Below are 24,571 nucleotides of genomic sequence, written 5' to 3'. Positions count from 1 at the left end.
TTTTAGGCGAGGCGAGATCTAGTCTTGATCTTCAATCACTTTGGAGATTAGGGTAAGGGATTTAGCTCAACAAAAGGTTATAAAAGAAAGGCTTAAGAGAATGAGAAGACACACCATACAACATCACAAGATTAAGAAAGGCATCTCAGAAGTGTGTGATGCTCTAGTGTGTTGAGGTTGAGGAATGGGGCACCGAGTAGATGTTGAAGTTTTTAAGTTTACTCGGTTAGAAACCCTTCATGCACTTTATCTGATTTATTCCTACCTTCTTGTTATTTTACTTAACAAATATTTTTGTTTTTTTCTTTAACAAGGTCAGGTAGTTGATATATTATCAAAAGCTTTGTTGGAGCAAGCTCCTATTACAAACAACTGCAAAAAGATAAACATCTAAGCCAGGAGATAGGAACGTAGTCTCTTCTCCTAGGCTAGTGTTCAAGACTTCATGTATTTTTATGGGTATTCTAGTGTACTGCCTAACAAACTAACCTATTAGAAAGAGAAATTTACATGCCATGGATTCTCTGACAGTTTTTCAGGGCTTATGGACTGTTTGCTCCTGAGTTGGCTGTTTCTTCTTTTCATATTTGACTGAGTTCTCTCCTTCATTACTTGTGCTATTGATTTTATAATGTGCCACTGTGGTTCCATTTGAGTTGATTTCCTGTTCTCCCTTTGGCTTTGCATTCTGCTCCTTGTTTACTGTGCTTCCTTGGATTTGTAATGCATGAGGTGCTTTTTCTTCTTCTGGTGTTGACCGCTTTCCTTTTGTCAGGCACGGGGGCCATTGGAATCGACGAACAGGGTTTTCAGTTTAATAACTGCCCAGATTAAGTCACAAAGTTCAGAATCATGGGATGGACGGTAGAGATTATCCAGAGGTGCTGCAGTCTGGAGGAACCATTGCTGCCATTGATGAATCAAATCAACGGTCATCGGGGCGAGAAGGTTCGAACGATAATCAAAGAGAAAGGCGAGTCTAAAGGCGAAGGTGGTATTTCGGGCGGATAAGAAACTGTGAGTGGTAAAAAGGGGAGGACGCCCGATTCCATTGACCGGGCGACACGTAGCAGCGGAGGAGAGAGAGAAAACCGCTTTTTGGGTGGGTAATCTCCAATCATGTTGTCGACCCGATATCGATAAGAACCGTCAGATCCGATGGGGACAGATCGACGATCCAGCTTTGATCGGAGATCAGAGAGAGGAGAGAAAAGCGATGTGGTGAAGGCTTGGGGGGGTGGACCCATTGATATATTTAGGTGTGAATGAAAGCTTATTTGAAGTCCGAGTTAAGCACTCAATCATGATTTTCCATTGTATTTCGACAATAATGAGGTCCCAGAGAGAGGACCGAAATCTGGACATAACAAAGGTTTTATGCTGCAATGGGGCATTGGGTGGAGGGAGTGGAGGGGATGGGGGGATATGGGGTGAACGAGCTGGGTAAGGAGAGGGGAGAGGGCTTAATATGAAGTTTTCTCGCTTAGAAGAGGTAACGCTGAGGGCTATTATATAAAGCAAAAAGGGGCTTTGAAGCCAAAGAAGCACCATACTGACCTAGAAGGTCAAGATTTCTTCACTGAGATTGCTTTTCGATGATTGCACCCTCTGTTCTTATAGTGCTTTAACGCTGCTTGATCCCTGCCTTTGATGAAATATTTTGCAACATGGTTCTTGTGACCATGGTTGCAATCTTCCTTCCTGCTATTTCTCATGCTAGAGTCTAAAGTTTCATGGATTTTTGTTATGAAACCAGCTCACAAAAAGATAGAAAAGATAGATCAACGCCTTAGAATTTACTCTTTTCGAGGGGGCAACCTCCTTTACATTACACAAATGAATGATTCTTTGATGATTCAAATGACAAAACCTCCTTTCTATATATAGGAGTCTAAGGAGTAACAATATAACCCAGCCGACCTAACAATAATAATATAAAAGCACAAAAATAACAATAGAGGGATTCTATGGGGCACAATAATAACAATATGGGGACAATAGGGGCACAACAATATTAATAAGGGATATAACTACAATAGTAATGGGTAATCACTATTATTATAGGGACCTAACATGCCCCCTCCTTCAAAAAAGTGTTGTCCTCAACGCTTGAGTAGTTCTGGATGATTTTGTATAAACTTCTCATCCTCCCATGTTGAATCTTCAGCGGATAAGTTCTTCCACTTGATGAGATACTTCGAAATTGATCGATTTCGTAGCTGTCGAGTTCTTATTTCTGTGACTGCTTTCCGTTCCAATATAATTTTTCCTTCCTCGTCAAGTTTTGGCAATATTGTTTGAACTGGGAGCTTGTCGCCTATAACCTTCTTTAAACATGAAACATGGAAAACTGGTTGCAATCGAGAAGCTGCAGGAAGCTCCAATTTGTATGCCATAGTACCACTCTTTTGCAACACCTTGTACGGACTATAATACTTTGGTGATAATTTATTATCCTTCTTAGCTTGCTTGAGGGACATTTGTTTATATGGTTGTAGCTGTAGGAATACCCAATCACTTACATCAAAACTTCTTTTGTTGCGATGTTGATCTGCCTGTTGTTTCATTCTATTCTACGGCAACACGAGGTTATCCTTTAAGAGTTGGAGGACTTGTTGTTGATGCTCGATGTGATGTTCCACTGCTTGAACCTTAGAATTTTCTCTTAAATATGATGTGATGGATGGTGGCTGATATCCATAAAGTGCCATAAGTGGGGTCATTTTTGTTGTTGTATGGAAGGAAGTGTTATACCACCATTCAGCCAGAGGCAACCATTTGACCCATTGTGTCTGTTTATCAGATACAAAGCAATGAAGATATCCTTCTAAACATTTGTTTACTATCTCAGTTTGCCCATCAGATTGAGGATGATAAGATGAGCTATGAGCTAACTGAGTACCTAGACAAGAAAATAATTCTGTCCAAAAATTTCCAGTGAAAATAGGATCTGTTGTAGATCTAACCCAAGAATATTATAGATCTGATATGAAAATATAAGACAATGAAAATAAACCCAGAAATAATATGAAATGATTCTTTATTAATCAAACCCTTAAGGTAGGGCGACACCATACATTCACTCCTTAAGGAAGGAGAACACTCCACAAGCCATATGCCTGTTCATACAATAATACTTCTCTTCATATCTCTCCATGTGGAGTCTCTAGCCTCTATATAGGCCTCATACATACAATACCATGGGTCATTACCATGGTTTCCTCATACCATCAACTAATACCATGGGCCCATTACATTATTATTAACTACTTGTGGTCCCTTACATGACATGGGTTAACCACCTTATTTATTACTATGGCCCATTCCATTATTACATTATTACCTTGGGTACCTCCCTTGGTACCCCATATTATCCCCCCTAGGTATATAACATTCCACCCCCCTAAGCATGTTTCGTCCCCGTCTTTTGGATCCTAGAGTTAGATTCATGTTCAAGTGGCGACTCCACTTCTTTCATTTCTTACAAGAATTTCTACTAGAAGCTCGCTTCTAGTGGATCTCTTGATTTTCTTGAGCAGAGATCTCTCTCTATCATCCATTTGGTCTCTCATTATTCCTTCAAGCAAGTCATCATGGATGATTTGTTTACCCTGTGTCATTTTACTGATTTTCTCCATGATATTCCGGAAGTGGCCATTCATAATTTGTCTTTGTTCTCGGGTCGTGATTCAGTTGCTGTTAGAAAGCATCTATGCAGGTTTACTCATACAATGCTCATATATTGTAGTTCTCCTCAGTATGATCATGAAGATGTCAAAATGCGTCTATTTGCCTTTTCTTTAGAGGGTGATGCTTTGAATTGGTTTAATAATTGTCCTGAAGATTCTTTCGCTTCTTTACAAGATATCGTCAATGCTTTTAAAGATAGATATGGTTATCAAGGTAGCTCGCCTTGTGCCCCTAAAATTATGCAACAGAATGAAAGTGATTTTGTGAAGGATCCAACTGTCGATGAAAGATTTCAAGACAATTCTCCATATCAGAATGTGCCATCCACTTGTACTGTTGCAGATCAAATCCATGACAGTGGAAAAACAGGGACAAGTTGTCAAATCAATGTTGACAATGAAAGGGAAAATGATAAGAAAATGATAGAAGAACTAAAGCAATTGGTTAGAGGCATGCAGTTCAGTCAAACGCAATTGGTAAAAAATATGGAGCTTAATCAAGAGAATTTTGTAACTGATTACGTCAAGGATATGAGAACTTTATACACTCAACTGGAAAAACGTGACGAGGATATGGAAATCATGACAATTAAACACTCTGATCACGTAACCACCATAGTAGAAAAGTGTGCTCAGAATATGGAGGATATGAGGACCGACATGCAAAAGGAAATGGAAACCATGAAAGCTAATCATGGCAGAGAAATTAATTCTATGCAAAGCAAGTTATTAGCCCTAGAGGAAAATATGACGATCATGGAATTTAATCATTCAAATCACGTGATTTCCATGGAAACAAGTTATCAAGAAGAAATAAGTTTGATTTAGAACAGATTTTCAACTATGGATGAAGAAATGACCATCATGAGATTCAATTATAATAATCAGTTAGCTATCATACAAGCAAATCATGAGAAAGAGATAAACTCTATGCAACATTGCTTGATGACCATAAAAGCAGATAATGACAAAGTAATAAAAGATATGGAAGCTAGTCAAATATGTCTTCAGAATAAGTTATTGAGCATGGAGGAAGACCATGCCAAGGAAGTCAGTGCTATGAAGGTTGAACACTCTAACCAGATGGATGCCATAACAATACAGGTTCAGAAACTTCAGCATCAGTTAGAGGATGAAAGAAACAAGGAAACATCAACAGATCATAATCCTCCCTATATGCTATAGCAAGCTCCATCTTATTATGAGGTCCTTTGTTCCATTGAAAAGTGGCTAATTGAAGGTGACCTGGATAAAATGGAAATTAATAATCAGGTTGATGCTCACACGGTTAATCCACCAGTCATAGAAGATCAAGTTATAACTCATGACACCTGTGAGACTGATCCATCATTCTTGACAGAGCAGATGCAGAATGAAGAGAGACATGTCATGCATATCTTACATACTTCATCTGATAGTTTTGAAACAAAATGTTCCACACCATCAGTGATGCAGCTTGCCACAAAAAAAAGCGCAAGAGAAAGAAAATGAAGAAAGACATGTCACGCATATCTTACATACTTCATTTGAGAGTTTTGAAGTAGAATGTTCCACGTCATCAGTGATACAACCCGCCATAAAGAAAAGACGCAAGATAAAGAGAATGAGAAAGCGATTTGATGCATCAGATGGCCGCGAGCAGCTTGATTTTTGGATAGGAAAAATTCCTATCGTATGCAGAATTGGACATGGCACATCCGAGAAACAGCCGACAGATTTGCCTGAAAGCAGGCAAATGCTCAGTATGCACTATATTGAACGCATCTGATGCCATGGGGCATCTTTGTATTGTATTTCTAACCTTATGCCCTGTTATTTTAGTATTTCATTTTGTAGTTAGATTTGTGTTTTTCATGTTATTAGACTAGTTAATAAATGAAGAGCTTATATATTTTCTGTGCTTAACTTTATATGATGATTTTTTGGATGGACGCTATTTACGTTATATTGTGTGTTGCGTGGATGCGGATTTTGGATTCTCACATTCCTTTGTTGTTGCAACGTGTCCCCAAGTAGAGCCAGATGTTGACCACTACGTGTCAACGACCCATAGCAGTACACCCCCTTTTTTCACAAAAGGGATAGCGCCTGATTGACATGTCCGTGCTGTTCAACTATCATCATCAGCCTGATCATCATGTTATATTGTAAACCCTTTCTGCATGTGTAAATTGTAAATAATCTCAGCAGATCCATGTCGTGTATGTAATTGCCTAGGTAAACCTATTTTTCTGGTGACGATCTACATTCTGGGAGGTTTTTTTATCTCACCGATCCATTCTCGGATGGTCAGCAGAGGTTTCCTTCAGCCTTACTCCAAAGCCAGAATGGATTTTGTCACTGGGATCTTAGGGGAGTCCTAGTGTTGTAGATAGAGTCTATATAAAAGTGATTTGGGAATAATCCTAACTATTTGGTTAAGTTATTTTATTACAAATTGCTTGATCTGCGAGATTATAATTGTGTCGCAGAATTGGGTAGTCTGTGAGGGTCTTTTGCAAATGGGTTTTCCTCCTTGAAATGTAAAAAATGTGAAATCATGATGTAAAGTGTCTTGAAGGTTCGAAAAATAATTTATCCCCTCATAAGTTAATTAATTAAATTTTCTGGCCAAAATTAATTAAAATCCTAAGCGAGAAATTTGATTAATTCTAGGTCCTAGGTAAATTTAAATTTTCCAAAGGCAAAATTTGTTGGTCCTTTAAAAATTAAAGTTTAAAAGGTCTAGGGACTAAGGTAAATTAACTGTTTTGCTAAATTTTAAGCTTTTGGTCCATGGGGTTTAGTCAGTCAAAATTTTGAGGAAATTAATTCAAAAATTTAATTTTTGAATTAATTAAAATGCATTTAATTGAAAATTTTGAATTTCCTCAATAATTAAAATTTTGACGGATGAGATTAAAAGAAATTTTAATCCTCATCAGCGGCTGAGATTGCTTTGACGAGGATCACTCGAACTAGCCATTGGAGGATTTATCTTTAAATAGGAGGTCATTTGTTAGTCAGTTCATCCGATCTTTTGATCATGTACTAAGTGAAAAGCTCTCTTGTAATTTTTTATGAGCAATAAAGAAAGACTTTGGGGTTAATTTCTGTTGGTGTTACTCTTCGTGGAAACACTGTAAGATGTGTCATTGACTCATTTTCATGCATAGATTTTTTTCTAGCCATTGATGATAGCTTTCTGAAGAGTGATTTGAGTACAGGTATCTTGCTCAATCACTGGGGTTTGAATGATAATTTAAATTTTGAATATAATAACAGGTATCTCTATTAAATCTGAATTTTATTATCGTTTTCTCGCTCTATGTTGATGGCTGAATTGAGTTTTGCAGGAAAGTCTTTATTTTTAGATCATCGAATGTTCGGGGAAGTTCTCGGTTGAACCAGTCAATTCCTGATCCGTGTTTTCTGAAGAGCCCAACTTAAATTTGATCATGGGCTTATCATAAGATATTTTTATGAGTGATGCATGAAGGGTTTTGAGCTCAGTACCTCCTCCAAAATTCAAAAAAATTATTTTCTTTTTCTGCGCTAAATCAATAGATTTGGCTGTTGAGAGCCTCAGATTATCAGATCTGGGAGTGGAGTCGGGCTCACACTCCCTAGATTTGATAGATCTGCCATTCATGTATATAGATCTGTAATTATTTTCAATTTTCTAACTTGGGTTTTCGGGGTTTTAGTTTTTTGGGTCATTATATATATCGTTTGGGTGTTTCTTGTTGTCCTGTAGCTGCAGATCTGAAGTTGAAAGCTATGCAGAGTCCAGATCTAGGCCCTAGAGGGTAAGATCTGGATCTTTGGGGTCCATCAACATCATTTTGGCAGGGATCATATCCAGATTTCACAGTGCAAGAGTTTTAATTTTTTTTGTTTTTTAAATCTGTAAATTTTATAAGAGTTTTCAAAGAAATCTGAAGCAGAGCGATTTAAAATTTTAGTTAAGATTTCTTGAAATTTTTTTAGAGGTTCTGGTGAAAGTTCTGGGCCACCATTTTGCAGATTGATTGGCTGCCTGGTTTTGGGGTTTACTGTGCATTTTGATTTTTTTTTAGAAACTTTTCTTCTGCATCATTCCCGCAGTCATTTTCCTCCTTCCAAGCTGTTGCCGGACCTGCATCACAAGCTCAAAAAAAAAAAAAACGCAACATCCTTCATTCCCTCACCCCTCAGATCCACAACCTTTCTCTCAATCTCCATCCCGCTGTCCAGATCCGCACATAATCCTCACGCCGTTAAATCAACCTTCTATCCTCCACACATTCACTGCTTCAACGTTGCTTTCTCCTCGACCTTACCTTGCATTTCGTCTGCTGCTCCGTCCAGCTCCTTAATCCGCACGTCCAGCCTCCTTGCTTTGCATGTTGTTCCTTGCTAAGCCATCTGTCGACCTGCACATCGAAAACTCTCATCGCTGCCTCATTTTGCTATCTCTCCTTCGCTGCGTCTCCTCCTTCCGTCGTCCAGACCTCACCTGCTCTCTGTGTGAGCCTACTGCCTTCATCGCAGTCGACACAGCCTTCAACCTGCAAGCAACAAGGCATTTTGATTTTTTACTTTAGGTTTTTTTTTTTGTTTTAATGTGTTTGGGTTAAGTTTTTTTTTTATACATTCGATTTTATTTTTATGTTTTTAGGTTTGAGTTCATTAGGATTAGCCTATGTATTTTAGTTTCATTAAAATTTTAATTTAGGTTTGGTTTCCCTTTTTTTTAACTTCTGATTTCATTAAAAAATTTAAAAGCTTAAAAAAAAATTATTTTGGTTTTTCTTTCATTTTGATTTTGATTATATATATATATATATATATATATATATATATATTATTTTTTTTTCTAAAATCTTAAAAATCTAAAACATTAGAAAAATCCTAAAATTAAAAAAAAAAGTTCTAAAAAATCTAGAAAAAAAAAAGTTCTAAACATAAAAAACTAAAAGATAAAAAGTAAATAAAAGAAGGGGTTTATTTTTCATTTTTAATGTGACTTTGAGATATTCTAAAATTTTAAATCGAAATAAAAATCACATTTAAGGGTTTTAAATTTTTTATGTGGCCTCTGGCCCATTAAAAAATTTAAAAATTATTAAATCTTTTTCGATTTATTTTGGTCACATTTAGTATTGTTTAGCACATCGAAAAGTTTTCCTTATGTGGCCTCTGGCCCATTAAAAAATTTAAAAATTATTAAATCCTTTTCGATTTATTTTGGTCACATTTAGTATTGTTTAGCACATCGAAAAGTTTTCCTAAAGACTAATCAAATTTGTCAAGGATAAAATCTAAAGGAGAATTTTGTGGTATCAACATTTCTTTTTCTCTATAGTTAAATGTGCTTAAATTTTCATATATAAAGATTAACTGTAGGAAAGTGGTAAATTTCCTAGATTTGGGTCACTAAGCATAATCATTTAAATTCTAGGATCTAAATCAGTTATTATTTAAATTTCGTGGTTGTGTAAAGTATTTGAATTTCTTAAAATTTAATTGCTAAGGCATTGTGCATCTGTTGAATATCTTGCATCTATTGATCGCCATTGCTTGGATTATTTAATGCTTGTTACATGCTAGACATTTTACAAATGCTTTCAAGTGATTGTTAAAGAAACTTGTCGTGGAACTATAATAGATTGCATACCTCTGTTTCTTAAGCAACAGTTGCTAATCGATTACTTGGTTTTCATTTCGCTAGCATGATTGTTGACTCCATAAGGCACTAGTGTTAATCGTTTAAAATTTAATCAAATCCTAAGTCTTGCTAAACCTTAATCAAGTACTTGATCGCCTTGCTGTGTCTCTCGAACTGGTTGGTTCCCAACTAGTTCTTCTTCATTCCTTTTCTTTCCATAGGGTCTACCCCCCTTAGCCTACTGTAGGGAGACATCTTAAACGGAGAGATTGGGATCAGGGTGATAGCCCCCCGATCTAGCGTTGTTGCGGTGCCTAGACATTCTGTGCGACAACACACCCTTAACCTTAGCAATTACTTTAGTGATTAAAGTAATTTCTTTTATAAGACAAAAGTGAGTTAATCTAATGAAATGCAAAGGATTTTGCATTAGTGAGTTAGATAAATCTCAATCATCAATTCCAAGTGAGGTGAGACCTAATCTCAACCATCAATCGCTTTGGATATTAGGGTTATGGATTAAGTCATAACTCAAGGTTTTAAAAGAAAGGTTAGGCTAAGGGAGACAACACACAATACATCTTAAGCACAAGGCAAAGTGAGAGAGAGATCTCAATGATTGGGTGGAGGACTTCCATTCAAGTGTGCTGAGTTCGAGAAAGGTGCAAGGAGCAGCAAGGGAGATACAAACCAACAAGGAGATACAACAAAGGACAACTCTAGTATGGGATCAGTTGGATCAGATCTAAGGTATTATTGTAATTGTAATTTCCTCATATGGCCATTTTCCTAGTAAGGGAGCCTAACTATGTTATGAAGTTATTTTTAATGAAGAACTGTTTGATTGGGCAAAAAAATTGTGTGCTTATGTGATTGATATTGGTTGCTTATTTTGCTTCCACTATTTAAGTGTTGTTAATATTTTAGTCGTGCTTTTATTCAGTAGAACTGTAATCTTCTAGGTAATGAACTACCAAGTTGTTGAGTTCTAGGAAATTTAACAATGCATGGCACTTCCTATTTTTAGCAGGTCTGGTCCAAAGACTCGTATGTCAAAGATAATCGTCTATCTAGGATTCTTGCGAGATTTTGTGTTCATAAGCTACTTTCGAGCAACAAACAAGCACTTTCAACTTTTAGTAGTAATTGCGTGTCGATTCTGATTGTGGATTTGCACTCCATACTAAAAGACAAATCCAATGAGTATGGTTTCATGGACATTTGAGCACTTTCTATTTAGCATTGGCTGCCTGTCAGATCTATTTACGTATTCGAAATCCCCACTAAAAACCAAGTCTAATGAGGGAATTTTGTTGACATCCAAATCCAAGACATTTCTATTTTTAGCAGTCCTTGCATGGTAGTTCTGACAATGTATTTGGACTCTATGGAAATCTGAGTCCAACGAGTATAATATTGTGGACAATCGGACAATCAGATAGTTTTCTATTTTTAGCCATACTATATAGGGGTTCCCCTATTTCATCAGGACATTTCCTATTTTTCCTATTTTTAGGGGCACTGTTATTTTTGGCATATCTATTTATAGCAAGGTGACATATGGTTGTCTAAGAGGTTGACACATGGAAATGTCTAGAATGGACAAGTTACTATGAGTCACCAATGATGTGGCAAAACAACTGGGTAAATTGGAGAGCTTCCAGAGTTGTTAGAGCACATGGATGGATGGAGGTTTGATGTAGCACTAACGGCAGTTTATTTTGGTAACTCCAATCTATCTTCTCTCTCCTAGTATACATTAGTTTTTTCATCTAACTCCCACTCTTTTTACTACCTGACTCCACTTTCTTCTCACTGATTAGGCAACTTCTGCACACCTAGACACTTATGCCTATGCAAAGTAACTGTCCGAGCTAGAAATATCAACATGCATGTCTCTTGAGAAGTCTCACTAGAATTCTGAGTTCACAAGGACTCTAAATATTTAATCAATACTACAATATAGGCTTCTAAGCTCTATCTCCTAAAAAGTAGGAGAATTACTAAAAATAACAACTCTCTCCAATCTCTGCAGAAATTGTGCCTGAAAACCATACCATCACCGAATCCATACTGCAACCACTCTCCCTAGGAACTGATCCTCAACACATGAAAAACTGTATTTGAACATCTATCTAAACCTCCAGCGTCATTAACCCCCTAGATTTGCAAATCTAGGGTTTAACTGTCCCTGAAATTTCAAAGTGCTTAAAATGGCTTGAAATTGCACATTGGTTCTACTTGCCATATTGGGTACACAAAAGTCCAACCACCTGGCTAAAAATAACTCCACTAAGAATAACTAGTCCTTGGAATCCAATGAAATTCACACCATAGGCAAATCCTCCAATTGGGTCCTCAAATATGAAATTGGGTTGTTAATTGGACTACTCCAAAAATTGCTGAAAATAGTAGTTGCTAAAAATAGAAATTGCTAGAGGCAACAACTTCTTCAATTTGCCTAAAAACATAACCTCTTGCACATCTTCCCAACGGGTGTCCAAAACTATGATTAGGTCATGAAAAATATGACACTGCAAACTCATCTTGGTCACATCCATTGGCTTTCGTCGACCACCCAAACTAACTCTGAATGCTACACACATGTGGGGTACCTACTCCATTGAATCACTTGTTGATACGTACCTCTGGTATATCTTCTGCATTTACTTGTGCGAAAGTAGCCTATTTGAGCTCTATCCAACCATCTATATTTGAATAAGAAGAACATATGTCCATATGTCAAGTTTGATAAGCACTCAATGAACCATTAATGTTGCATCATTGGACCAACTAACGAATCCATGCCATAATAAGATAAGATAAGATAAGATAATTATATTAATGTTGGATGAATGACCACAAAATTAGGTCAGTGGGACTAAAATGTACAAGTAGTATGAATACATTTTGGGAGTGCAACTGCAACTCCTAGAATTGCAGAAGATAATATATTGAAAGTAACCTGCATAGATCTAACATTAAAACATATGTATAAATGCATAAAACCATGACAAACATATAGTGTTACAAAATACTAAGTGAGTTTGGACAACTCAAGAGCTTGTCAAGAGAGAGAGAGAGAGAGAGAGAGAGAGAGAGAGACGATGAGGCCGATGATGTCATGATTCCTGAGTCTGATGGTCGAGGGTGAAGAGGGTTAACATGGTAGTGGTTCACTGTCGGAGTCCTCTGGAACCATCATGGGCTCTTCTTGTATGATCTTGCAAGGAATGTATGAGCGAGGGGTACTCCTAGCATTTGAGGTTGGAAGAAAGAAACTATGAATTGATCTTTGGTTGTGTCTCTGGGACTGGGAGGCAGTCTGATGGGTAGGAGGTACTCTACTCTGAGATCGTTTGGAGCTGATCTCTCTAATACTTTAAGAACGTGTGGCTTGATGTATGGACTGGTACTGCCAAGCCGCTCTTGCCAATATCTGTAACGTGCTCTGTGACATTCAATGCTTAATGGTGAACTCTGTAGCGAATAACTCTTCTTGAATGATACCCATGGATATCTACTGCAGATTAATACTTGGTTTGATAAGGTCAAGTCTGGTTTGAACAGTTCCTGTAAATCAGGTAGAAGTATGATTTCTGGGAAAATTCTACTGGATTTGGGGAAGAATTTCAACTGGGAAAGGGTTGAGTTTGTCCACCCATTAACTTAATCCTTTATAAATTGCTAAGGCTTCCACAACATTACTAGTATGATGACCTAAGGCCCATGGGTATTTTACCAGTTCTTTTAGGATTTTAACAAAGCCCATTTGATCCAACTCTCCTCTGATTCCACTTTGCTGCCCCTATAAAAATTGGAGAATTTTATGAGTAATATTCAAAATATTTTCACTTAGTCAGAGCCTAGAACAATGAATATAACATTTTGTTTGTACAGGGAAATCATTGCTCAAATTACGCTTTAAGACAATGCATCTGAAGGAGGACGTGTAATGAACCTACAAGGCATTATGATTAACAATTTTGATTAATCAATAGTTTAAATAGTTGTATTATCTCAAGTTTAGGGTCACAACTTTTGGTCACTAAGGGGTATGTCCACATTTTCTGTAGTCCCCTAGTCATTATGGCTAATCATCATTGGTAGACAATTTGTTTGTCAGACATCTGGTCTTTATTGGGTCACGTGCTCACAATTATGAGTCATTATGAAGTGTAACAATCTTTGGGTAAGTTGCTGACTAGTTCATTCTTGTTTGGATTAGATATTTGGTTTGCAAGATGCTCTACGCACTCTTCCACATTAAACATATATTCTGGCTTTATTGAGCATTTGGTCACTTGTAGACCTCAGTGTTGCAGGAATCGCCCCCCCCCCCCGGAGGATCCAAACCCGGAACCGCGGTTCGGAGCAAACCGTCCCGGAATCCCTTTAGGAATCGCGATTCTGAGGAGGAGGGGGCGCGGTTCCGTCTTTTAGACGCGGTTCCTGCCATATAGGTTGCGGCCACCCCGGAACCGCGGATCCGAGGGCGGTTCGGGCACGGGGTGGCGCCAAGCTTCCGGCCCGGAACCGCACGCCACCCGCACGGTTCCCAGGCGATTCCGGAAGCAACCCGCGGCATCATTTTTTTAACTTGATTTTTTTTTAATTTGTTTTAACTTGAGTCTTAACTAGCATGAGGGGGTGGGTTAGGTTGGTTTAGGGTGAGTCTAGGGTGACTTTAGAAAAGAATAAAGCCCCCATTCTCTTCTCATTTTCTCACTTTGAGTTTATGAGAGTTGGAGAAGAGAAGAGAGGAGAGGAGAAGAGAAGAGAGGAAAGGAGAGGAGAAGAGAGGAGAGCTTGGAGGAGTGAAGAAGGAGGAGCTAGGAGAAGGAGGAGGAGCTTGGAGCAAGAGCTTGGAGGACTTCATCTACAAGAGCTAAAGAGGTAAGTTCAAACCCCAAACTCCCTTGTTTTTTTGAAAAAAAAATTGTATTTTTCTCCTCCCTCTCCTACTCTTTCCCATTGTTTCTACTTGCTCCTTTATTTACAGGTTGTCCACCACCTATATCCATATTCCAAGATGGTGTTCTTTTGGCTTCTATGTATCATTCCACTCTTGGTTTTAATGATGGCAAGGGTGAGGAATAGAGGGGAAGAGGAAGGGGATGAACTTGGTCCTAATAGTAGTGACCCAATGTATGATGAGGAGGAAGGGTTTGAAGAGGAAGGGGATGAACTTGAAGAGGACACTGAAGCACAAGATGGGAAAGGTACATCAAATCCCTTGTGGACCTTTGTGACCAAACTTGAAGGGGGAAAGGGTGGTGGATCTTACAAATGGATGTGCCCTCATGGTTGTCATGGAGGAAAACCATATACGGGTTCATATACCCGTCTGAGGAGGCATCTTTGTGGGGTGCTAGACAGTGATGAAAGAAAGGGTTCCGTGGGGGTAAACATTTGCCCAAACATTTCAAGTGAACAAAGACAAAAATACATCAAATTAGAGATGGCTGCACAAGGAAAAAACAAGAAACAAAAAACTCATTCTGAATCAAGTGCAACCTCTAAATTTGGTAGTTGCCCATCTCCTCATGGTACTTTTGCAACCTCTGGAGGTAGAAAAACAATAGGGGATTTCCTTAATGTTACTGGGAGGGATGATGTGGATGGAAAGATAGTCCGTTTTCTTTGTGCTTGCGGTGTACCATTCAATGTGCTTCGCTCTCCCTATTGGCAAGACATGGTAAAGGCCATCAATGAAGCCCCAAAAGGATACAAGGCCCCCAACTATGAGAAAGCTAGAACAGTGTTATTAGAAAGAGAAAAAGCTAAGGTTCAAAGAGCTTTGACACGTTTTACACATGAGTGGGTGGATTATGGGGTATCCATTGTATCAGATGGGTGGACAAATATTAGAAACCAACATTTGATAAATGTTCTTGGTGTTTCTTCTAGTGGTGCAGTATTTATTGCATCTCATGACTCCTCCTCCATCAGTGCAACTGCACAAAACATTGCAGATCTCCTATTGAAATCAATCAAAGATGTTGGTCCGAATAATGTGATTCAAGTGATCACAGATAATGCAGCAAATTGTAAGTTAGCAGGAAAAATTATTGAGCGTACTCATCCACACATCTTTTGGTCTGGGTGCCTGGTTCACACATTGAACCTTTTGATGCATGATATTGTGAAACACAAAGATTGTGGGTGGATTGCTGAGGTTTACAGGAAAGGGAAGCAGCTCATTAAATTCATCACAGGGCATACAAGGGTAAACTACTTCTATGGCACTTACTCCAAGTTGCAATTGCTTAAAATTGCAAAGACAAGATTTGCTAGTTATTACCTCACCTTTAGGCGGCTAGTGAGGGTGAGACAAGCTTTAACTAATCTGGTGTGTGCTGAAACATGGGATGAAATTAACAATGACACAGATGGTGCTAATGAAGTCAAGGACATTGTTCTTGACAGTTACTTTTGGTCACAGGTTAAATATGTTTTGCAATTCACCAAACCAATTTATTACATGATCAAGTTTGCAGATTCAGATCGACCAGTAATTGGGGAGGTGTATGAGCAAATGGATAGCATGTTGGGGCAGATTAAAGACATTGTTGAGCCTAGAGATACCACCTTGTACAAATATATTCGTGAAGAGGTGGTAAAACGATGGGATAGCCTAAATGTTCCATTGCATGCATTAGCATATGTTTTGACACCTAAATACTATCATCCATCATGGCTTTCAAAACCAGCACCTGGGGGGGGAGTCAGGAGAAGACCACACCAAGATAAAGAGGTTCACGAAAAATATATGGCTGCATTGAGTAGATTAATCCCTGATGAGGAGGAGGCTGCATTGGTACGGAGACACGTGAGCAACTATACGAGCAGCACTGGTCCATTTTCGAGCATGCATGCAATTCAAGATCGAGAGAATTTTTCTGCTCTTGAGTGGTGGAACATGCATGGAGGGCCTACTCCACTTCTACAAAGTTTGGCATTGCGGGTGCTATCACAGGTGGTAAACACTTCTTCTGCAGAGAGGTGTTGGAGCTCTTATTCTTTCATCCACAGTGTTAAAAGGAACAGGTTGAATTTAGACCGGGCAGAGAGCTTGGTTTATGTTCATTACAACTTGCGATTGTTGTCCCATTACTGTGAAGATGCAAAGTCTAATAAAGACTTGTTGACTTGGGACAAGAATCCAGAGGAGCCCAATTTGGAGGATGGAGTGTTGCGACTAGAGCAATTAGAGGATTCTCTTATCCAGGTATGTCCATTGTGGTATGAATTTTCCAATTTTCCCTTATAAAGAATTCATGTTTTTAATTTTTTTGTTAACTAGTGTTTTTTGTTTGCATGAATTTTTTGAGCGATTCTAGGATGATGACACGGGTGTTGATATGCCACCACCCCCACCCCCATCTGGTCCCTTGGTTTCTACTAGAGGAGGTTCTTCTTCATCAGTTCCAGTGCCACGACTTACACAGGGACCATCTTCTTCATTGCCACCACGTGGAGGCCCGCCATCACGTTCTATTCGTGGTGGAAGGAGGAGAGATTAGTAGATATATTCACAATCTACTTCTTTTTGTCATAGATTACTCATTAGACTTGTAGACTTGTGAATTTGAATTTTGAACCTTTTTGGCTTGGCGGTGACCAAGTGACATATTTTGTAAACATTATTATTTGAATTTTGGACATGACAAATGTTGACAGTTGCTCACTTGCTAGATAAATCATAATATGCTCTATGTTTTATGTTTTATAATATGCTTAAATGTTTTATGTTTTATAATATGCTTCAAAATTTGATGTATGTTTGTAATAGCTAGAATATAGATGATTGTTGTACATACTAGTAACTACAATGGAATCATGGATGCCATATCTATCTTGATTTATGCAAAAATATGCATGTTTTCATGTCTTCTACAATTAATTTGGTATTTGGGATGTTTGTTTTGAGTATAAATGCAAAAAAATATAAAAAAATATATATATATAGCAGACGCTTCCGCGGACGCTTCGCTCCCTAGATTTTTGGAAAATGACGCTTCCGCGCTCCGCGCTTCCGCTTCGCGCTTCCGCTTCGCTCCCGCTTCGTGCAACATTGGTAGACCTTGAAAAATTTTGAATTTAATTTTCATTAGTCCAAGAGTAATGTGCTTTTTGTGTGAGGTCTCAAATTAGTTCCCAACCAAAAAGCCAGTACATGTCCATTTTGATCCTTAGCTGTAGATGGATGTAGGAAGTGGGATTCCTTATTTGAAGGCATCGATTAGTTTATATATACTCTAATTACTTTATAACTAGTTGTTATTGAGTGTTCTCCCTTGTTTCTGAGTATAGTTGAGGTTTTACAGATATTTTTGCTGACACTAATATCTTTCCTACCATGGGAATTAAGGTGCTCCCAATCTACAAAGTGATGCGCAACTATGATGTCAAGCCAACTGGGGAGACTTTCAAATACATGATCAATTCTGTTGTGAAGATGAAGAATGTAAGTTCTGTTCCTGACACATATATGCATATCCTGTCTTCTACTAGAAGGAAGTTGCTGCTTATGTTTACCTTGGCAAAGGAAGAAATGATGCAACTATGACTTTATGATTCTTTTATAAACCCTTTGTATGAGCCGCTTTGTTGAAAGCCATTCCAAAATGTTTCAGATATGACAAGGAAATAACTACTGCTCTCCTGTCTTTCTGTGTTAAAAGCATGATTGATATGCTAATTGTATGACTGGTTTCTTTTGTGTTCTGTTTAATGGGTCTCATTGAGTGTGAATTGATGGATTTTGTATGTTACAAACTTGTAACTTTTGTCAATGACATTTTACTCTTCTAGATTGGTGCAGCAAGGGAAGTGTATGAATGGTAGTTAAAGCCTCATGCCAGGTAGGGCTTTGAAGTACAGTGGACCGTAAGCTGTGCAACTTGGTTTACATAGTGAACTGCCGTTGTTGTCACAGGTTGTTCCATTTTATTTTTCTAGATTGACATGCCTTCATTTCTTATTACATCTACTTATATATATGGGAGATATTTAATTCTATCTATCTATTTCATGTGCCAAGACACATATAAATGAATTTTAATAGAAAACTTCAACAATATCTTTCCCAAGGACATATTTAAAAATTGGAGTTAGGGTAGAGTATGTGATGGGTATTTCTTAGTACCAGGAGTTTGTGCAGTGATTACTTATCCTAATTTAGTTTTACCCTATATTGCTCAAATTAGCTAAACTATCTGACCTGGACCATGTGATGTAATGATACACATTTTCTTATTTGCAACATTGTTCATTTACTTTTGGAATGCATGCTTGCCTTTTATTTATTGCTTCTGGTGTGATTTATCATGTTTGAAATTTGAAGCTATAGTCTACCAGAGACGGCTTTCACGTGAATTTACTTTTTCATCAGTTTTTTCCCTTTATTCTTAAATCACTAATGCAAAATGTAATTTACTGGATCGTCATATTATATTTTCTTTGTTGCTGAACATCCAAATCATTTGTTTCTTCCATAAATATAGGCAACTTAACAGAACTATTATCGAATGTCATAGTTTAACCAATATTGCATGAAATGCACCTGAGACATTTTGGGCAATTTCCATTGTGTTTCGGGCTTGTTTCTGTGCATTTTGGGCCCATTCTGGTGTTAAAAGTTTCAAGACCATTGTATAGCATAACTAGTTTGATGTCAGTTGCAAAAGACCGAATAAAATTGGAATTTTCTGACAGGCAGACCGATGGGACTTAGAGAGCAGGAGATGGATAGAGTGGAGGACCTTGGCCCACAATAAAGCCTTACTACCTGCCAACATTGCTGCCATTGGAAAATTTTAGAGCCTGTGTATGAGAAGAAGATCTTCTTAAAATGAACAAACATCTTCAGGGTTCAGTTTGGGGCATTGTTATCAGAACTGGTCTGCAACTAGTGGAACCGACCAGTTCGAGGTCTGGAACCATAATTACAGAACTGGCCGGTTCATGACTGAACTGTCCAGTTCCGTACAATGATACCAAGGACATTCGAAACACAATTTTTTTTAAATGGTTGATTTAATTAGATTAAAATGTGGTCAGGAGAACAGGGGGGAACTTTATAAAGTCACATTATTATGTATTTACTTGCCCATGGTATTGGTGCCCATGGATTACTTGCCCATGGTATTGGTACCCATTGTATTGATGTTGAAAAGTGTAACTAGGTTCAGTCTTCATAATGACATGTAATTGTGACTTTTGTAATTGATGTAATAAAGGAAATAAAATTATTTTTATAATCTTTGCTTCATGGGTTTGATGAGCAAGTGATTTTATTTTAGGTGGCTCCCATTGAGATCCTTAGGATTTGTCATTATGGTCAAAGAATTAATGTCATGTATGAAGGGCTCTTCTTGAGCATATGTAAAATATATATGAGTCTATCAAGTGTCTAGAAAGCCCTCCAAAAGACAAGCTATATGAAATTTGAATTAATAACTTATGTCGGCTCACCCAAAGTGTCACACCGATTTGAATTGTCATGTCGGCTTGAGTACATGGACGAACCACTATATATAAGAGGCTAGGCTCTTCGCATAAGTAGAGAACAGATCTTCGCATATCTCTGAATTTTCAGGATAGAAAAGGAGACTCAGTTTACCTCTGTTTCAGCGAAGACTACAAGGATGCATGCTACAGTCCTGTAAGGGAATTCAGATCGCTCTTATCTAGAGATCACAGTAACAATGAAGAAGAAGTTTCGGTCTATCTGAGGAGAAACTACAGTCAGAATTTCGGTGGTCTCTCACTATGATTTCAGAAGATAAAGACAGTGAATAATTCAGATACCTCCATTCAGGCGGCCTAGTGCAGAAGACAATTTCATATAGGAGAATGCAGTAACACTGTTTTGGTGTTAAGGAGAGTCCACTGTTCGTAAGATAAGAAGACTATGTTTCGGTTCAAGTTCTGTTTAGATAAAGAAGCCTCGGTGCTGCCACAGGGAGAAGGATCCAGTAGTTTGGACATGATTACAGTACAGTGATAAAGTCTTTAATTACAGTGTTGGATTTCAGAGCTCTCTCATTGCTATCACAGCGAAGGTCTCTAGTGATGTAGTCTTAGTAGTGGAAGAGGAATCTAGAAGACAGAAGCAGAAGAGGACTCGTGTCTTGATCATGGAGTGGCTAATAGGTCAGGGGTCTTGGTCTTGGTATTTGTCAATTGGAATCTCTATAAGAAGAATTTGTGCGGGTTTTCCTCTCAAGGAGAGAGGTTTTGGCCCTGGCTCATAGCCTACATGCTGTGTCTCTTGTCTATTTATGTTCATGCATTGGTTACTGTTTGATGAACAAGAACACTAAGATCCTAACGTAAAGAAGGTCCTAATCTAATCAAGTAAAAAGCATTCACAAGCAGTCACCAAAGAAGAGAAATCAACTAATTCTAATACCCTAGATTTCTCAACATGGTATCAGAGCTAAGGTGCTGAAGTCAAAGGAAGGGCATCTAATCAAAGAGACACTCAAGGATTGAGTTTCAAGCAAGTCATCTAATCAAGTCGAAGGCTATCAAAGCAAAAGATCAAGATCTACTTTGAAGAATAAAACCCCAGATCGAAGAAGCGGTCTACAATAGTAAAGGTTCTTTTGGATCCACTAGTCATCATCGAGTTATCTACAAGGCAAGATAACTCGAAGGGCTTTAAAGATGAAGATCACATCATCTTGGAGAAAGTCGAAATCCTAGAAGCATTTCTGATCTACACTACATGAGAAGTCGAAGTATATTGAAGGCGAGAAGGCATTGTCATAATTTTCAAGGTTATAAGGCAAGCAAGGATCCTCTTCATGCCCTTGAAAAAGATCATCCAAGGAAGCATCAATTACATCTTCTTCAACCATCATCGAAGTAAGAAGATTTCATCTTCACTTGTCAAGTAAGTATCTTTCATTCTTTAATCAATTTGGTAAAATGACTTCATGTTTGCAAGGAGATCTATAAGTTGGATAGGTCATCGAAATTCCTTGCATGGAAAAGGAGGATATATATAGTCCTTGAAGAAAGTGAAGTCATTGAACATATCAATGAAAAGGTCCCCTCTGAATTCATGGAAAGGGGTTCTTATGAAAGGTCCGCTCATATAGCAATATTGAAGACATCAAAGAGATGTATATGATAGGCTCGTAAGAATATTCTCTGAAGATGCAGTAAAGAAGGTCACAAGACTTAGATTTGATCTACACAAAAATTAAAGGTATCAAAGGATGAAGGGATATCTTCATAAGATCTCATCTACGAGATTTGGGAGAGATGATAAGAAGATAATCACCATTGATCTAAAATGCACTAACTGATGATCAAGGTAACAAATATCCATGGGGATAAGAAAGTTACCTCATTCGACAACTTGTGGTTTCTATGCAAGATAGAAGAAGACAAGTTGAGGGCAAAAGTGTTGAAGGTTAAAGGACTCAAACATTTGCTGGAAGGAAAGGAAGTTTGGAAAATTCTGGTCCTCAGAAAAGAAAGAAGAGCATAGTTGAGATTCAATGCTATGGAAGTAAAGACTATGGACTTTACAGGATAGATTGTCCTAAAAGGACAATATCAAAAGAAAGAAAGGAAGCCCATATCACCGAAGAAGTGGAGGAATCTGAAGAAAGGAAGTCCAATAAAAGAGGAAGTAAGAGATCTCGACTGAGATAGTCTTCCTCACAAAAGTTCTTGTCATAGCTCCTAAACCTTATAGGATATGGCTATAATAAATAATGAGATGCATCGTGGCATCATGCAAGCTTTAGAAACAAGAGCACGTGACATCACCATAGTCAACTTTGAAGGATATAACTCTTGGTGACCTCATTGAAAAATCAAAGGAAGAAGTCATCTAGGACAAGTCTCATCATACATCTGTTTAAAAGGGAAACATCTGCTAAATAAGGATATGTGAGATGGAATCCTCATTGGAGGATTCACCGATCTAGAGAGAAAGCAAGTGTTTCATCAGAAACTCCAATTTGTGGAGTTCATGGGATGATGGTATGATGACATGAGAGATGAAGCAAATCAAGGGGTTGAAGATCTTTTCAATCAAGGAAGCTACTGAAAGAAACCTAGATGACCTAAAGGTAAATAAGGTATGTATGCTTGTATTTAATATTATAAAGTCATGTCGTATGGTTGCAGGTAACAACAATCACTACTTCTATTCTGAAGCATGATCAAAGGAAAGGAATCTCCTCCTATGAAAGAATGTCGAAAGGCATGAGTTACACTAGATGAAATCAACATAATATGTCCTCATATGAAGTATGAGGTGGTTGACTATGATTGAGGAACTTTGATTGGAAGCTCCTGAGAATGAAGTGTGTGAAGAGACAGGAAGAGATTGTGATTATATGGAATGATGGTAGAAGGCATTCAACATCCAAAGTCTAAGAAGATGTGACTAGAATATCTCCCGGAAAGATGTGAAGACTCTAATGGAAGTTGAAAAAAGATAGAGACCCTTGACACTGAATATCTGTGGGAGATGTGTCAATCTGCATGCAGGATGCTGATACTTATAGGAAGATGTCATGGTGAAAGATCATCACAAGGTAATTTTGATTTGAAGTGTTCATTAATTGTTTTTGAACTAACATCTGGTTGGGCTTATGTAGGACTGTCAAGGGAAGATCTGTGAATGAATTCCATGCAAACCATATAGAAGCATGTAATGTCTTTCCGAAAAATATGGCATGAAGCAAAGCCAAATGGAGAATCTGATGGATCACTTTCTAATGAGTTAAGAACATGACTAACTCATGGATAAAAGTGATGGATGATCTGTGCCCTATGTAGAAGTTCCCAAAGATGAAGACTCCTTGACGAAGAAGAAATTCATGACATCAAAGGAAGGAGCTCTTTAAGTAGCTGGTTGTTTTAGGATATCCACATGAGGAGTTGCGATAGGTCCCTGATTAAGAGGGAGCTCGAAAAGAAGTTTCTTACTTGGAAGAAACTTGGAAAATTCCTAAGCAGGGAGCTTAGGTACATTCCTTTGTGATAGGAATGAGTACATTCCTTTAATGGAATATGTCCTCCTAGTTTGAAAAGGAGAGATAGACATGTCGTTCTATTCTTCACCTGGGAAGACAAAATGGAGGATTGTGTAATCATTTGGCATCCGATGCTCTTTGAGGATGAGATAGGGCATCCAACAGTAAGAGTAGTCGTGGAGGACCGATATTATTTGTGGGATTGGGGAGTCCAAGAAAAGAATAGTTCTTATGGAGCATATCCTGAGTGAACCCGGGTGGGGTATGTTCCTAGAGAGACAATGATGAGTATGTCTATAAATCATTGGTCTCGCCAGCATTGTGCTCTGATCTTATGGAGAGATAGAGCTATTAGTCAAGGCCTTGCTATATAACAATGCTGGTTGATATGATGCTATACAAATGAGTTACAAATCCGAATTCTTCTTATGAGAAATTCTTTAGATTGAGAATGACCAAGTACCATTATGAATACCTCCCTAGTTAAGAGGGAGTGTTGAAAAGTGTACCTAGGTTTTGTCTTTATAATGACATGTAATTGTGACTTTTGTAATTGATGTAATAAAGGAAATAAATTTATTTTTGTAAGCCTTGCTTCATGGGTTTCATGAGCAAGTGATTTTATTTTAGGTGGCTCCCATTGAGAGCCTTAGGATTTGTCATTAAGGTCAAAGAATTAATGTAATGTATGAAGGGCTCTTCTTGAGAATATGTAAAATGTATATGAGTCTATAAAGTGTCTAGAAAGCCCTCCAAAATACAAGCACAGTTCTCTTGATTTGATGTTGGCCTGCAATATGAATTAATAACTTATGTCGGCTCACCGAAAGTGCTAGACTAATTCAAATGGTCATGTCGACTTGAGTACATGGACGAACCACTATATATAAGAGGCTAGGCTCTTCGCGTATCTCTGAATTTTCAGGAGTAGAAGAGATGACCCTGTTTACCTCTGTTTCAACAAAGACAAGGATGCATGCTACAGTTCTGTAAGGGAATTCAGATCCCTCTTATCTAGAGATCACAGTAACAACGAAGAAGAAGTTTTAGTCTATCTAAGGAGAAACTATAGTCAGAATTTCGGTGGTCTCTCACTATGATTTTGGAAGACAAAGACAGTGAATAATTCAGATACCTTTATTTAGGTGGCCTAGTGCAGAAGACAAGTTCATATAGGAGAATGCAATAACACTGTTTCGATGTTAAGGAGAGTCCACTATTCATAAGATAAGATGACTATGCTT

The 24,571-nt window shown here is 37.9% G+C and overlaps 1 protein-coding gene across 2 annotated transcripts in view; it reads left to right on the top strand.

Annotated features, from left to right (window-relative positions):
* Positions 1 to 24,571, top strand: part of LOC149246690 (pentatricopeptide repeat-containing protein At4g21880, mitochondrial-like) — a 474,640-nt gene that overhangs the window by 154,369 nt on the left and 295,700 nt on the right. For both annotated transcript variants that reach the window (XM_089457999.1, XM_089457998.1), the window contains exon 7: positions 17,693 to 17,788. In XM_089457999.1, coding sequence (XP_089314125.1) covers positions 17,693 to 17,788 — 96 coding nt within the window. The remainder of the gene's footprint in view (positions 1 to 17,692; positions 17,789 to 24,571) is intronic.

Source organism: Pinus tabuliformis, chromosome 7 (genome assembly GCF_031772625.1).
Source record: "Pinus tabuliformis cultivar Carrire ecotype Pingquan chromosome 7, CPIR1, whole genome shotgun sequence".
In the NCBI taxonomy this organism is placed as follows: domain Eukaryota; kingdom Viridiplantae; phylum Streptophyta; class Pinopsida; order Pinales; family Pinaceae; genus Pinus; species Pinus tabuliformis.
Note: the sequence above shows the minus strand (reverse complement) of the source record. Positions and strands in the feature narration are given on the sequence as shown.